Genomic DNA, 15,773 nt, shown 5'->3' with positions numbered 1-15,773 from the left:
TCCATCAGGAAGATATTTTACTGAATTCATGCAGTCAATTCAACCATATGCTTCCTCGGTTCAAGTCAATTCCAAAGTTTGATTCTTGTGTCATGCTCCGTCTCCTCATCCAGTGTGTGCTTCCAGTAAGGAGGGATGTTGTACAAGTCCAATGCTTGTCTATGAGATTGTGGAACAGAAAGACAAATAATTACTGACGGAACAATATGTGGGACACAAATGAGAAAAAGAAACATCACGTTCATAGGATTGAGGAATGGAGGATGCATTATTATTTACCAAGAGCAAATAGGGAGATTATTAGACCCATGAGTTGGTGAATCAAAAGGAATAATTTGAGGAGAACTTGATTGGACTATGGGCCAGGAGGAACTAGTAAGGAAACTATTGGACTATTAGAATCACAGACAGAAAATTTATCTAACCCCTGTTATGACTAGATGAAGGAAAATGTGATTGTCCATTGAATAAAATGACATCTGCACAAACTGCATGTCAACAAGACTGAGGATTCCAATGCTTGTACCCCTTCTGTTTACGTGAATAACCAACAAATATGCACTCGGAAGCCTAGGGATCTAGTTAGGCCGAGCTAAGAAAATAAACACAACCAAAAACTCCAGAATTGGTGGTTTTCTTTTGCCAATCCAACAAGTCTAGAATTAGCAAAGCTTATGCATTTGTGGTAAAAAGAAAATCCATACCAATCAAAATAGTTTACCACGTTGATAACCAATCTGAAAAATAGTGATTGTTTTAACTACCATTAAAAAGGGACTCCTAGGCTCAGCCACTTGATGAGAATTGCAAACTACTTGATAACCAAATATGTCAGTGGCTCATTCTCTTCCCGCCCCACCCCACACCACCCCCCCCACGCGCGGGGGAATGGATGGATATGCAATGATAAGGGGAAAAAAAAGAAGGAAATGAGATCAAGATTTGATGCAAAGTAGCAAGGAAATAATTTAAAATTCTTTTTATGAAAGCAAGGATTAAGAAAATGTTGGACCTGGTGCAAATTCAGAAGCTTACCAATTAGATAAGAAACATTAAAGTAACTTTCAAGCGAGTACAAGCACTGCCTATCCAAATAACCTTACCGACTGCTCATGGAAATAACTTCTCTTCTTAATACGGAACTGGTACTGGCAGGATCTATTTCTTGTTGATATTCTGAATATCTTGCTGCAAATCCTTAATTTATAGTGATCAGTGATCACATTCAGTTTCTCTTCAGTATTCCTCAATATTTCCTGGGAAAGCCTCAGGTTATTGTGATCTGATTCAGTTTAGATTCAGTATTTTCTGTTGCTGTTCAAAATATCTTAAGGAAGCCAGCAATATGTCTTCTCTCTGGTCACACCAGCTTGGTTGTGCTGCTGGAGCTTACAAATATGCACCTGGATGAGGGCTTACAAATACGTATTTCGATGATGTCAGCTTGCGATGGGGAAAAGGGGCTTCTGATGATGATTGAATGGACGAGGGTTTTGCATGTGGAAAGGATTTTAAGTGAGGTGATGAGCTTTGACGATGGTTGTTGACACTAGACAGATTTGATGGTGCTAATGAGTTATGACAGACTGGAGTTCCGGCCAAGGATCTGGTGAAGGAAGATTACTGTGATGAAACTGCCTGTCTGGTGTGACTTTGAAGCAGCAATAGCAGTCCTTTTTGTTTTATTTTGTTTGTTTGTTTGTTTGTTTGTTTGTTTTGGTCTTTCCAGAGCCTTGCGTAAAGTTCAAAACTGAAAGCAACTATTTTCCCTTTTGTTTTTCCTGCCGTGTCTTGCTTATTCTCTGGTCTTTGCAGCAGCAGCAGCAGTTTTATTTTATTTTTTTATTTTTGTTCTTTTCATTTTATAAATCAAACAACTCTACAGATTTAGGGGATTTGTTGAAAGGGGAAAGGTTAGGGTTTTGTTTTTTTTTGGGGGGGGGGGGGGGTTGCTGAAGGGGAAAAGGTTAGAGTTTTGGATTGAAGGGGCTTGAACTGGTGGATGCAATGACCTGGGATGGACCATAAGGGGCTACTGTAGTGGTGGCAACACAGGGATTTGTGGCTGGAACGGAGTATGCTGTACCAATTGATGTGGGACAGCTAATGGGGAAAGAGAAGAGAGAGAGAAATAGACAGATTATAGAGAGAGATTATGAAGAGAGAGAGTAAACAGAGAAGAGGAGAATAAAAGGAGAAAGCAAAGCAGAAGGAGAAAGAAGAAAGAAGAAAATACGTGACATGAAGAAGAGAGGATACACAACCAGGGCAGCTGAAGGAATACATGACATGAAAGAAGAAAATAAACGACTTGAAGGAGAGGAAATACCTGAAGAAGGGAAAGAAGGCTTCAGCTGGAGGGAGAATACACAACCAGGCCAGCCACAGCTGCACATTGTTTTATGAGTTCTATAATATAAATGATTAAATATTTCATGAGATAAAAATACGCCTCCTACAAAAAGACATGTGACTAACATTTTGCAAACAGTCTATTTGCATCGTTCTTGCTTTGTATGAGTTTTTTATTTTCCAAATGAGCAGGTGGGATTATTACTAAGAGTATGTTGATTTGGCATTTACATTTTATTGTTTGGTGCAGATTGGGGTCCTAAGGTTGATGTGGTTGGGTTTTGCTTCCTTGATCTTGCCTCAAATTATGAGCCTCCTCAAGCACTTGTTAAATGGCTTGAAGCTGGTACAAAGCCTATCTATATTGGATTTGGTAGCCTTGTGAGTTTCTTATATAGTTCTATTTTTAATTTTTAATATTTTTTTTTCTATGAAGGTAAGATCTTCTATCTTTTGAAGCTGACTATTTTTCCCCAATTTTATCTGTGTTTTTAAGTCTTTTGACCTGTTGTGCTATTGATGTCCTCTATTATACTATAATGTATAACTAAATGGTTTTTTGTGGTACTATATTGACTTACAAAAGGCACTAAATTTTAGCCAAATATTTTAATTTGGTAAAGGAATCTTGAACTGCACCATTACTTGGGCATTTCCAAAGAGATCCCTTAAGGAAAATTATCATTCATCCTGTGCAAGGAAAAGTTTAGGCGCATGGTGCCTATGGATGTTACTTGAAGATATTTAGAGTCAACTGATGTTCTTTGATCAGGTTATAGTAAATAATGTTTCAGGATGTATCACCTTTTTATGGGTACATAGGCATCACCCCCATGCTCCAATCTTGCTCACCCAAAGAGAGGTAAAAAAAAGAAAACAAAAACAGTAAAATAAAATCAAGGATGTGGACTTCTAAGCTACTCCCTTAAGGCCTTAATTAACATCTTCCACAAAAATAAAATAAAATAAAAGATAGATGCAAATGAATGAAAATTTTAGATCTAGAGTTTATATGAAAATTTTTGGATTAAATGAGTTTTGTTCATGTATGTTATGTGCTCAAAATATTGCCTCTGTTTTCAAATATTTATAAACCCTGATGCATCATATTCTAGAATCACATTTTGGAAAAACAAGGAAGAAATTTTTTAATAGAGCTGCCATAAATTTAAAATTTTCCAGTGTAATATTTTAATATTTTTTTGTCAGTTGTGAATGTATATTCCGTTTCTGAACTGCAGCATCTCTCGATTCTCTTCCCTTGTGAATTATGGTTTTCATTTCAAGTTTCTATTCTCTCCCTCTCTCTCTCTCTCTCTCTCTCTCTCTCTCTCTCTCTCATTATATCAGCCTGTTCAAGAGCCGGAGAAAATGACCCAAATAATTGTGGAAGCACTGCAAATTACGGGGCAGAGGGGCATAATTAACAAGGGCTGGGGTGGCCTTGGTAATTGTAAGTTCCTTTTCTAGTTGTATCTTCTGTTGCCTAGACTCATTTCTTTCTTGCGCATGCAGTAATGCCGTACTAACACCTAGGTGTCATCAACTTCTGTGAATCCCTTTTGTAGGATTCACGCGCGGCCACAAAAAAATAATTTTTGGTAGTTGAATTGAAGCTTCCTTTTTCACACTTCTTAGTTGAATGTGTGCCCCATCGAACATTGGATGGGGCTTGATTGATGCGATCAAACTTAGAAACACTTAAAATAGAAGTAAATTTTGATGGTATTGGGAGGTCCATGCAATATTGGATCGAGTCCAGATTTAATTGCTAAATTAGGATTAAGATGAATTTTCAGTCTAAAGATTATTGTTTTTAATGCTACACTATCCCCAAAATAAAAAGATGTTAGCAAATTTCATAGCATGGTTAAGTCTGCATTCCTAGGAAGGTGATGTTGGAATGTTGGATACCCATCATTGAAAACTCATGGGAATCTGTGGCAGGTGTCTCAGATTCCCTGGGGATGCAAGATGCTCCCTTTACATGGGTATTCAATACCTATAAATTATTATTATTGATTTTAAATATTCTAATTATCATTAATTTTCAATATGATTATTGTTATTATTATTTCTTTTCATTATTAAGGTTAAATAATTATTGTTTTTGTTGTTGTAGTAGTTATTATTGCTATTATTTATTAATATATATTTATGATTATTTCTATTAAAAAATAGTTTACAGTAAGATTTCCGGGAAAGTGATTCCAGGACGGCATTTAAGATAACTTGAGCCAAATGCTCCCTTGGGTATTAGTGGATCATTATTGTATGTCAGTGTGTATCTCTACACACACACACACACACGCACAGTCATGCACACACGCACATGCATGCACCAAACTCAGAGTCAGACACATGCACATGCACCCGAGTGCACGTGCATACACACACACACACACACACACACACACACCATTTTTGAGTTTAACATGATATGTTTAAGTAAACTTTGTTTCTTAATAGTGCCAGAACCGAAGGATTTTGTATACTTGTTGGACAATTGCCCTCATGACTGGCTATTTTTGCAATGCAAAGCTGTGGTAAGGCTTTATTTTTAGATTTTCACTTTGATGTTTATTGCAAATGTGGTGTATCTGTAGCAAATTGTTTGTCATTTATTTGTCATTTGTGCTTTTCATATAATTCTGGTCTATAATCAGTACTTAATGCATTGATTGCAACCTTCAGATCACTCTTGGCTGTAAAGCTTGACTATTTCAGCACTTGCTAAGAATTTTGATATTCAATGTATGCATTAAAAAATTTAAGAGAAAAATTAAAACAGATCAGTGTAAGAGAACTATGAAATTTAGTTCTAGGATGGATACAAATTAAAGCAAGTTAATTAAAATTGAAATCAAAATTCAAATATAATTTTCTGTAATTTTGACGCAATGAAATTTGGGTTGAAATTGAAATTTAATATCTCAGTATAATTAGCGGGGGAGTAAATTGAGCATTACTAAAGGGCTGCACGGGTTTACACCATACTTTTGCTTCAATTATGGATGAATTGATTTGACACTATGAGGATCCATGGTTTGTTATGTCACTGAGCAGCATAGCCTGAATTTATCATGTTGTAGGACCAATACTCCCCTTGTTGGATCTCTATTATGGTCTCTTTCCACTTTCCAGATATTGAAGGCCAGTCTTATTGCATTTTACTTTGCCTTTCAGGTGCATCACGGAGGTGCTGGAACAACGGCTGCCGGCCTGAAAGCTGCGGTAATGACTTCATGGTCTATTCTTTCAGTAATTCTGTTCCATGTAAGTTGGGATCTGATGTTGTTTATCTAAACCGCTATTGCAATATAGTGCCCAACAACCATTGTGCCTTTCTTTGGTGACCAACCTTTTTGGGGAGAGCGAGTACATGCCAGAGGAGTTGGTCCTGCACCCATTCCAGTCGAGGAGTTTTCACTTCCCAAATTGGTTGATGCAATAAATTTTATGTTGGATCCTGAGGTAATTATGAATTCTCTGAACATTTGGATTTCATAATTCAGGTTTATTTTTTCAGCTGAAAGCCTAAAACTATGTGCAAGAGAGCCTGCCTTTTTTCAATGATGTGGCCAGAATCAACAGGCAAAAATGGCTTGGCCAGAATCAACATGCAAAAATTTATGTTAGCTTTCTGAAACAACAACCCAGCCTTAGGTCTCTGGAGGTGGCGAGAACTAGAATACATTGTGAGAAACATCCCAGTAGCTATGATCTGCATAAAATATGCTAGTGTAGTCCTTCAACAAGCAATTAAGGTGTTGAACATGACTCCTAATATTTTACACAATAGAATTCTTAGGTTTATCTTTTTCTATTAAATATGTCACATTTTCACATGCACTGCATGTGATTACATGTGAGTAATATTGTTTAAAATACTTTAACAAATCTTAATATGGTGTAGATATATTTTTAAAATAAATTAGAAATTATGTTGTCATAATTTAGTTTACAAATATCAAAGTATGAATGTCCAAAATAATTTATAAAAATTTATATTTTGTTTAAAACTATATAATACAACCATAAATATGAGACCTATTATGATAACCATGTAGGCAAGGACTTAAATTTTGACTTTGATGGAAATTTTGATGGTCTCAATTCATGGAAATTTCCTATGAGATTTCCTTTTTAAAAAAGAAACACTTAGGTGTTTTCTTACAACAACAACAGCAACAAGAACAAAGCCATAGTTGGGTATGTGTTTATTTGGTTTTTGGGTAAAGCGTAACTGGAATTGGGAAGAATAAAGCAGTAAAACAAGGGGTACACGGCATTTCAATAATAATAATAATAATAAGGGGTGATTGGTACTAATTTACATAAGGGGTAATTGTTATAAACGTTTAAGTTCATAACTAATCACTAAGAAGTTACTGTTTATATATGTGGGGAAAAGGTAACTGAAGGGGTAATTGGGAATTTGGGATTTTGGAATGGGTAAAAGAGCAAAGATGGGGAGGGGGTTGATTTTAATCTAGTGCTGGACTGTTGGACAACAACATGAGGAGGTAAGGACAGAACACAAGAGTCCAGAGATTGCGTGCAAGGGAGGCTGTGAGCTTCTAGCCTACAACAATGCCCTTCTTCTTGTTCGCTACTTGCAGCAACTGTGTGAGAGACAGAGAGCAAGGAGCTGTAGTACTTGAAGCTTGAAGAATCAACTCAAGCTTGAAGAGAGCAAGGGGCTGCTGTGCTTGCTATGGTTTCTTTGGAGTTTTGAGGAAGAGGAAGAAGATGAAGTGATATGTTATGCTTGGTTTAGGGCATCAAAATATATTTATTTATTTTCATTTTTCATCAAAATTTTTGAGCTATGGTGAAGAATTCACTAAAATTTTGGAAATTCAGTTGAAATTTACTGAAATTCAGAAATTTCAGGTGAAAATTTTCAAATGTAAATCTGGTAGTGAGTTTCCATTAGACACCCTCCAAGACTTGAAATTTGGATGTTTCATCTGAAATTTATGTCCTTGCATGTAGGTTCAAGGACACAAAATCTTAAAAATATAGGGAATGATATGACAAGAATTAATATTCTAATTAAATTGTTTTAAATTTTAATATTTATATAACATTATAATAATAAAAAAATTATAAATACATATGCTTTTTTTTTATTCTTTTTTATTTTGTAATAAATATCAACAAACAATTTCTTAAAATGAGAACATCAATAAATTTATTGCAATTTCTAAATTGTGATTTGGTACCTAAGTTATTTATAATTGTTATTTTTTGTTACTTTTTTTTTTAATTTTAAATAAATTAAAAATTTATTATTTGGAGGGCTGGTACTTATAGGTCTATAATATTATTTCTAAAATTTTTCTGTTAGGATTTATATTTTTATCTATCTAAATGATTTTGAACACTTCACAATAATTGTAGAAGATGTTAGACAAATCAACATGTATCATTTTGTCATATATCTTTTATTTAGTATATATAATACCAGTAAATTTATTTTATTTTATAATCAAATAGATTTTTTTAAGTTAGAACCTCAACTTATTTAAAATAAAATTTTGAATTTAAGTTCTAATTTTTATTTAATTTAGTTTTTTTTAGAAATGCTTTCTCTTACTTTTAAAAGATAATATTCTTGTCTATAAAATGATTTGCACTATTCATACTTTTATATGTGATATGCATATATATTGCTTTCTCCTCTTATCTTGTCGCTCATCCCTCTCTTTCAATTTCTCTCTTGTTCCACCTCTCACCACCTTCTTAGACAAGTTTTTTCTTTCCGGTGTGTTTGAGAAGTTGCTTGATTGGTATTCATTATACCTTTAATTTGGATCATCTAGATAATGTCGCCTTTCGTATCTTGCAATATGCGGAGTAGCATTAGTCATTCCTTATGTTGAGGAATGATGAACTTGTGTGGGTTCTAAGGAAGATGGGTTCACTGTGCTTTGAAAGAGGAGGGATCCAGGAGACTTCTTGAGGATTTGTTTAGCTGGAGGAGCCCTTAACCTGAAAATTCCGTCCAGTGGAAGGGTGGAATTTTGTGTCTGGGGAAGTTCAATGATCTAAGAAAGTCTCAGGTTGTTGGCATGCCTGAGCCCTGAGGGAGCGAAGGCTTTAGGATGGCAGTCCTTTCTTGCTTTGGAGGATTTTACGATTGGCAGGGACAATACAAACAGTGAACTCTTGGCTTCGTTGTATCAATTGCGGTTCCACTAATAAAAAGAGATTCAAATCACATGGTGAAATGGTGAGCACCTTTCTGAGGCTCTCGCTAGGCTTCTCCTTCGCTGATGTTCTCAGAAATTTTCAGGCAAAAGGGTTGTGCCTTGTCCTCGAGGTCTGCTGTTGGGAATGGCAAAGATTTGAGGAATCTTCTAAACTTGTTTCCTGCTCTTACGCAATTTGATGGTAGAAATCATTTTTAAAATATAAATGTTTGGCCTTCACCTAATGGGCCATGGACTAATTAAAAAGAGGAATGTTTTTAAATTGGTTGAGAAGAAAAGGATTTCTAAGCCTACCATTGGAGTTTTAGCTGGAGTTTTGGGCCCAGCTAAGAAAGCTGGGTTTAATAATGTCGGGCTTCAATTGAATGAAGATGGGGATGCTGCTGGCAAAGAGTAGAGGTCAGATAGACTTCAGTGGGGAGTTCTGCATAATACAAAATGTCAGCAATTGAGAGGCCAATTGATAATGACCACACAATAGCTGGAAGTTATCTCCTTTAGAGAAGGATCTAGTAACCGGTTGGTGAGGGATCTTGAAAATGTTTCGACGGGAAATAATATCTCTGTTTGTTCTTTCTTGTCGTTGATGTATGCTTTACGGGATGTCTCGTGGTCTCATGTTGATTTTGAGTCAGATGAAAGCTCGTCCTTTGGGGTAGAAGATGATATGGGCAGTGTGTGTGATTCTGATAAAGGTTTGTTGGTAGACTAGTTGACAGCAGAGCATGATTTGAAGGGGAGGATAATCTGTCCAATCTTCCAAATTGCGCTTTTTAAATTGATTTTTTGAAGGCTGAAGATGTCTTTTGGCATGAGAAGCAGCAATCTGAGGGAAGTAGTCCTAAGAAGATCTCTAAGGATGCTCAGGTTGGTGATGACCATTTTACAAACGTGGAAAGCTCGCTGGTGCTCGAAATCATGGTGACAGTACGAACTGATGGTGGGTTCAATACAGATCGAAGGGAAGTCCTTCATTCTGAGATTGGATAAGATAGGGAAGGTTGGAGCTCTGTTTGTCTTTAAGAAGAACCTTAAGTGCAGTCGGTGGGTATGTCTCTCTTCAGTTGCGACTTCATGGTCTTCTCTGGGATTCTTGTCTCATGACGGTAGGTTGTGCAAGGGTTTTCGAAGGGTCCGAGTGGGGTATGTCAATTATTGGATGGGGATTCATGCGACTAGGGTAGGGGAATAGGGCATGGATGGAGGGGCAAAAGGTATTCCATTTTTGTTCCTGAAGGGCTGAAAGGGGATGGATGGTCTCAATCCAGGGAAGCGTTCATTGCTTTGGATAGTTCTTGTTGGTCTGGATCTAATAAAACAGATGATGAGAAATTATAATCATTCATGGAGTCAAATTGTCTCAGGCAGTGCTGCAAGTGATGATGGAATTCACTTGATTACTAAGAGCGTGATGAGGGGGTCTGCACTTGCTGCAGGGGAAGAATGAATGAGGAGTTCACTTCATCAGCTTTGCATGACCAATCGACACCGGAAAGGGTATCTCTTCCGGCTGAGCAGCTGAGATCAGAGGCGGCTAGGGTTTCCTGCAGGGGTGATGGGTTTGACAAAGATTGAGCGGCTGAGCTTGGTCTGACTATTAACATAGATTTGGGTTGGCTGTTAGAGAATAATAAGCCTCTTTTAAACTCTTTGCTGGGCCTACTGATGAAGGAGGCCCAAGAGCAGTTTTATGATTTAACATTGGGCATGGGCAGAGATAAAATTGAGACAGGTCAAGAGCAGGCCCATAAGATCTTACAGGTCCCAAACCAAAAGGAAGTCCTCCAGCTCAAATCTGGGGAGTCTATGGGTGGTCAGAGATTTTCAAAGCAGAAGTAAGATGATCAGCGGTTATTTTCGAAAAAGATACAATATAATAATCCTAAGCTGCGTTCTTCTTCAAATAACATCCTTGGCAGGCATCAGGAGGGGTGTTCCAGTAACATCAAAGAGCAGGCAATGGAAGTAGGAAATCAAAAGGGATTAGAGGCTGTTGTAGACAGGATTTATAAAAAAGAAGAAGCTGGATTGGGTAGGAAATCTGGTGTCTCAGGATTTAATTTTGAAAAATCTGAGGCTCCTAAAGTGTACGCTTGTCGAAAGGCTGCAATGATGGGTGTGGAAATGAAGAAATTATATCAAGCAGAAAGAGAGCATTCCAATGAGATAAAGCCAAAAACTATAAGGTGAGATTTTGATGGAGAGTTGAGCATTGTGGAAGATACACCTGCAAAGATGAGGATACACCAAGCGATGGAGTTAGCAAAGGAAAGGAGGCTAAGAAATGGGGAGATTGTTCAGATAACAATAGTGATGATATCACCGAGTTTGACTGTGGTGGTGGCTTGCTGTTGCATGCTATTCAGGAACAATATGGTTATGTTTCTGATTCCTGTGATGTTCTCGGGGATCTATCATATGTACATCCTGCCCCAATTGAAAGTTGGGAGGGGGTTCCTATTTTGAGAACAATGATTTGGATAATAAACAGCTGTGCAATGATGGAATTTTACCTACACCAGTGTAGGTGATTTCTAGGAAGAACTTAGAAGCTCAAGATATAATGGATAAATTGGATTTAAAAATGTATGATGCTGGTGGAATTGAAGTGCGCTTTGATGGGGTTAAGTATAAGGCGAAGAAGGGTCAGAGGAGCTTGCAAATTTAAAGTGTTTGGTAAATTATGACAGAAAGGGATTGAAAAGGGGTTTTCTTGGATAGGAGTATGTTTTGTTTTTTTTTTAAATTTTCATCTTTATTATTATTTTTTTTTGTTTTATTTCTGTTTTTTTTTTATTTTTTCAGGTGGACCTTTTGTTTCCTTAGGTTGTTACTTCTCTTTCTTAATCTAATATACCTCTTTTATGATCTAAAAAAAAAAAAAATGAAGCTCAGTAGTTAGAATTTAGGGGTTTAGGGGATTTTAGGAAGAGGGGTTTGATTAGGGAAGTATTTTTTTTAGGCATTCTCTTGATATTGTGTTTATTCAGGAAACTAAGCTTGAGTGTGTTAATGCTTGACAGTGCAGTTTTTTTTTTTTTGGGGGGGGGGGGGGGGGGCGGTGTGGGCTGTGAGGAGCATTTGGGAGGGGAGATGTTAGGATTGGGTATTTCTTCTTCTTGGAGTTGGGCTGGGGGCATTTTTATTGTGTGGGTACTTGTTCCATTTCCAAAGTTGATAGTGTTGGTTTTTTCTTCCTTTCGATCTTGGTAGATGTGAAAGGTTGGGGTCATTCATGGGTCTCTTCGGCTTATGGGCCTTTTAGATCCTAAGGAACTTCTTTTTGAAACGAGATATATGTTGATTTTAGCTTTTGTCCCCTAGGTGGATTGTGGTTGGTGACTTCAACATAGTCAGGTTTCCTAAGGAAAAAAGGGGCTGGGAGGGTTACTTCAAGCATGCAGAATTTTGATAGGTTCATTAGGGATTGTGGCTTAAGAGAGCTTCCTGTATGTAACACACTTTTCTCTTGGTCAATTGGTGGTGCAAGGTCTGTTGCTAATCGGCTAGACATGTTTTTGTTTTGTAGTCAGTAGGAGGATGAGTTTCGAGCGTCTCCCAAACTCTTTTATCTAGACCTGTGTTTGATTGTTTTTGCTTCTTATTGGAGTCTAGCAAGGTTACTTGGGGCCCTACTCCTTTTCGTTTTGAGAATATTTGGTTGGATCATGATTATTTTTGGTGTTTGGTTAGAGATTCTTGGGGTGAGGATTTGGAGAGGGGTTGGAAAGGTAGAGGTTTATAAGGAAGCTTAAGTGTCTTTAAGAGACTTTGAAAATGTAGGATAGGGTGGTGTTTGGTGATATTAGGATCATAAAGTCTACCATTTTCAGTGAGTTGGATTACCTAGATATAAAAGTTGAAGATGATAGTCTTTTAGAGAGCGACAAGGTTATCCGGTTTCTTTGAAGAATTAGATGAAGGATTTGATTTTTAAGGAAGCGAGAAGTTGGAGACAAAATACTAAATTTAAATGCGTTAAAGAAGGTGATTGTAATTCAAAAATTTTTCATGAGTTAGCCAATGGAAAGATGAGAAAGAACTTGATTAGAGAATTTGATTTGGGTATAGGTGAGGTTACTTTGGATCCTTGTTTGATTGCTTCTAAGATAACTGGTTTTTCTTTGATCTCTATACTAAAAAGGATGCTTGTAGGTCTATGATTGAGGGGTTAGATTGGGATCCCGTTTGTATGCATCAAATTCCTGGGTTAGAAAGACCTTTTGAGGAGGATAGAGTGAGGGTTACTATGTTTGAGATGGATATGTATAAGGCTTTGGGTCCAAAAGGGTTTAACATGGCCTTTTTGCAAGATTGTCGGGATTTAATTAACGGATATTTCTAAAGGTTTTTAATGAATTTTATTGGAAGGAATTTCGAGTAAGAACATGAATTCCACCTTCATCACTTTGGTGCCTAAAAAGAGTAGATCTACTATGATCGCTAATTCTAGACCTAGTAGCTTAGAATATAATTTCTATAGTGCTAGCTAATCGATTGATTGTTGTGCTTGATAATACTATTTCTAAGTTTTAAAGTGTGTTTGTCTGGTGTAGGCAGATTTTGTATGCTATATAGTGGAGGATGTTTGGACGAGAAAGAAGGGGGTTTTAAAATTGGACTTTGAAAAGGCCTATGGTAGGCTTACTTGGAATTTCATGGAGAAGATTTTTGTTAGAAAGGGGAGAGGGGTTCAGGGAGAAGTGGCGTTCTCGGATGAGGGGTTGCATGTCCAATGTTTTCTAACCTGTTTTAGTGAATGGTGAACCTAAATCTTGGTTTAGTGCATCAAGAGGTGTGAGACAAGGGGATTTGCTCTCCCCATTTTTGTTTGTGTTTGTGGTTGATGTTTTGAGTAGAATGCTCAATAGGGTAACGGATAAACGGTTTACAAGTGGGGAGAAAGGGGTGGTTGTTTCTTATCTTCAATTTGCCAATGATACTGTGTTCTTTTTAGGTGATCACATACCTTTTTCGAATATTTTGAGCCTTCATATTTTTTGAGTGAGTTTCTAGGCTTAAAATTAACTTTGACAAGAGTGGTGTTGCTGCTATTAATTTGGTGCTACTATATCTCAGGAGTTGGCCTCATTAATGGGTTTTAGTATTTTGTATTGGCTCTTGCCTTATTTAGGGGTGCCTTTGGGTTGCAATTCTAAGTTTTTTTTTTTGGGGGCGGGGGGGTGTGGCGCTTTTGGAAACCAATGATGGAAAGGGTGTCTAAGCCTTTAGATGAGTGGAAAGGGGCGATATTTTCATTAGGGGGTTGCATTACACTTATTGAGGCTTGTTTTGCTTGTATCCTTCTGTATTACTTGTCTATCTTTAGGATTATGGTGGGTATTGCTAATATGTTGGAGAAAATTATGAGAGATTTTCTTTGGTGGTGTCATGGTGAAGAGGGATCATTTGATTAATTTGCAATGTGGTGTGTAGGTCTAAAATGGCGTGGGATTTGGGTCTTGGAAAGTTGGTGTCTGAAAATGTTGCTTTCTTGGCTAAATTGCTTTAGTTGTTCCCCTTAGGAGGGTGTTTGGTTCACAATGTCTTTCAACATTCTTGTGAATGTGATGCCCATGACATCTTATTCCTGCATTTGATTGGGCATTGGAAACCTATGTGGTGGGCATCTTCCCTCCTCCCCCATGTGCAAGTTCCATGGGAACCCCATTCCCATGGGATTCCTACTTTTCTGCTCAAATTGCCGTCACTATTTTGGTAGGTTGGACAGCAATGCCTTTAAAATATAGTATTATTACACTATTATTTTATTTTAACAAGTTAATTGTTTATATAATGAAAGCAATATTATTATTGTGTTAAAATAATATAATATGATGGTTAATGTTTAAACACCATATTACCATCAATTATTTCAGTTAATTTATTATTTAAGTGTTGAATAGTTTTAATTTATGTTTTTTGAGAATTTTAGGACATGGATTTAATTATGTATTCTGGGTAGGTTTTGGTGTTTAAAATATAATTGTTTTTTATATATTGGTTGTACACATGTCAAGAGTATAATAGTCATCTTCTTGAAATTTGATTTCGTTAAACCAAATATTGACGTGAACCAAACAAAAATATTCCGCTGAGGCAGACATCCCATTCCTAGGAATGAGATTCTCGTCATTCCATGGGAATACTTTTGATTCCGTAAAGGCGTAAACCAAATGCCCCTTTAGAGGATACCTCTCTTTGGCATAGAGTCATTAAAAGTAAGTTTGGATTGCATGTAAACAGATGGGATGCTAACTTAGGATCTAGATGTTCCTGGGCGAGTCCATGGGGTCTATTTCTCTGATTTTCCCCTTTTCATTCCTCATGTTCTTTTGGGTGTGGGTTCTCAAATTCGCTTTTGGGAAAATATCTGGGTGGGTAATGTTGCTTTGTCGATTTCTTTTGCATGCCTTTACTTTTTGAATTTGAGGCATGATGCTGTTATTTCTTCTTTTTTAGTTTTGGATGGCCCTATACCTTCTTGAGATTTCCACTTCCATTGATCTCTTAATGATATGGAGGTGGAGGAGCTTTATTCTTTATTGATGATTTGGGATAATTCTCGTCTCCTTTGGAGTGGATAGTGTTCTTGGTTTTGGATTCTTCAGGGGTTTATTCTTGCTAATATTTTTTCGATCTTTTGATGGTTCTATTTTCTCTTTTTCGCTCCACGAAATAATTTGGAAGGTCAAGGTTCCCCCAAAGTTGAGGCTTCTGTTTTGCTTATATAGGTAACACCAACAATATGTTGCACACTAGGAGATCTTTGAGGGCACTTTCCATGTGCTTTTTATGCTTTAACAGTTCAGAAACAGTTCCTCATTTGTTTATGCATGGTGATTTTGCTTGGACACATGGAACAAACCTTTTGGTTTATTGAGTGAAAGTTGGGTTGTGCTGATATGGTGGAGAATTTGTTGGTCATCTCTTTTTTCTGGTTTTAGTAGAAACAAGAATGATGTAGCATTATGGAGATGTGCATTTGTTGGCAGCGCTGTGGGGTTTATGGTTGGAATAATGTGCGTTTATTTATAGGAAGAAGCTAAATATTTCTTTGCTGCAGGACAAGATTCATACTTAGCTTTGCTCTCGTGTGTTGGTTCTGGGTGCTTTAAAGGAGTGAGATTCTCTGACAACCAACGGAATTGGTTGTCTTTGTGGGTTTGATTGATGTTTCTTCCTTTGTTTTTCATTTTTCTT

At 37.0% G+C, this 15,773-nt stretch overlaps 1 protein-coding gene across 1 annotated transcript in view; it reads left to right on the top strand.

The window, feature by feature from the left end:
- The window catches only part of LOC131155541 (sterol 3-beta-glucosyltransferase UGT80A2-like), a 71,531-nt gene that overhangs the window by 47,154 nt on the left and 8,604 nt on the right, over positions 1–15,773 (top strand). Inside the window, exons 9-13 of the mRNA XM_058108761.1 lie at positions 2,603–2,733; positions 3,703–3,805; positions 4,822–4,898; positions 5,539–5,586; positions 5,677–5,826. Of these exons, the coding sequence (XP_057964744.1) occupies positions 2,603–2,733; positions 3,703–3,805; positions 4,822–4,898; positions 5,539–5,586; positions 5,677–5,826 (509 nt within the window). The remainder of the gene's footprint in view (positions 1–2,602; positions 2,734–3,702; positions 3,806–4,821; positions 4,899–5,538; positions 5,587–5,676; positions 5,827–15,773) is intronic.

The sequence above is a fragment of the Malania oleifera genome, chromosome 5, assembly GCF_029873635.1.
Source record: "Malania oleifera isolate guangnan ecotype guangnan chromosome 5, ASM2987363v1, whole genome shotgun sequence".
Lineage (NCBI taxonomy): Eukaryota > Viridiplantae > Streptophyta > Magnoliopsida > Santalales > Ximeniaceae > Malania > Malania oleifera.
Note: the sequence above shows the minus strand (reverse complement) of the source record. Positions and strands in the feature narration are given on the sequence as shown.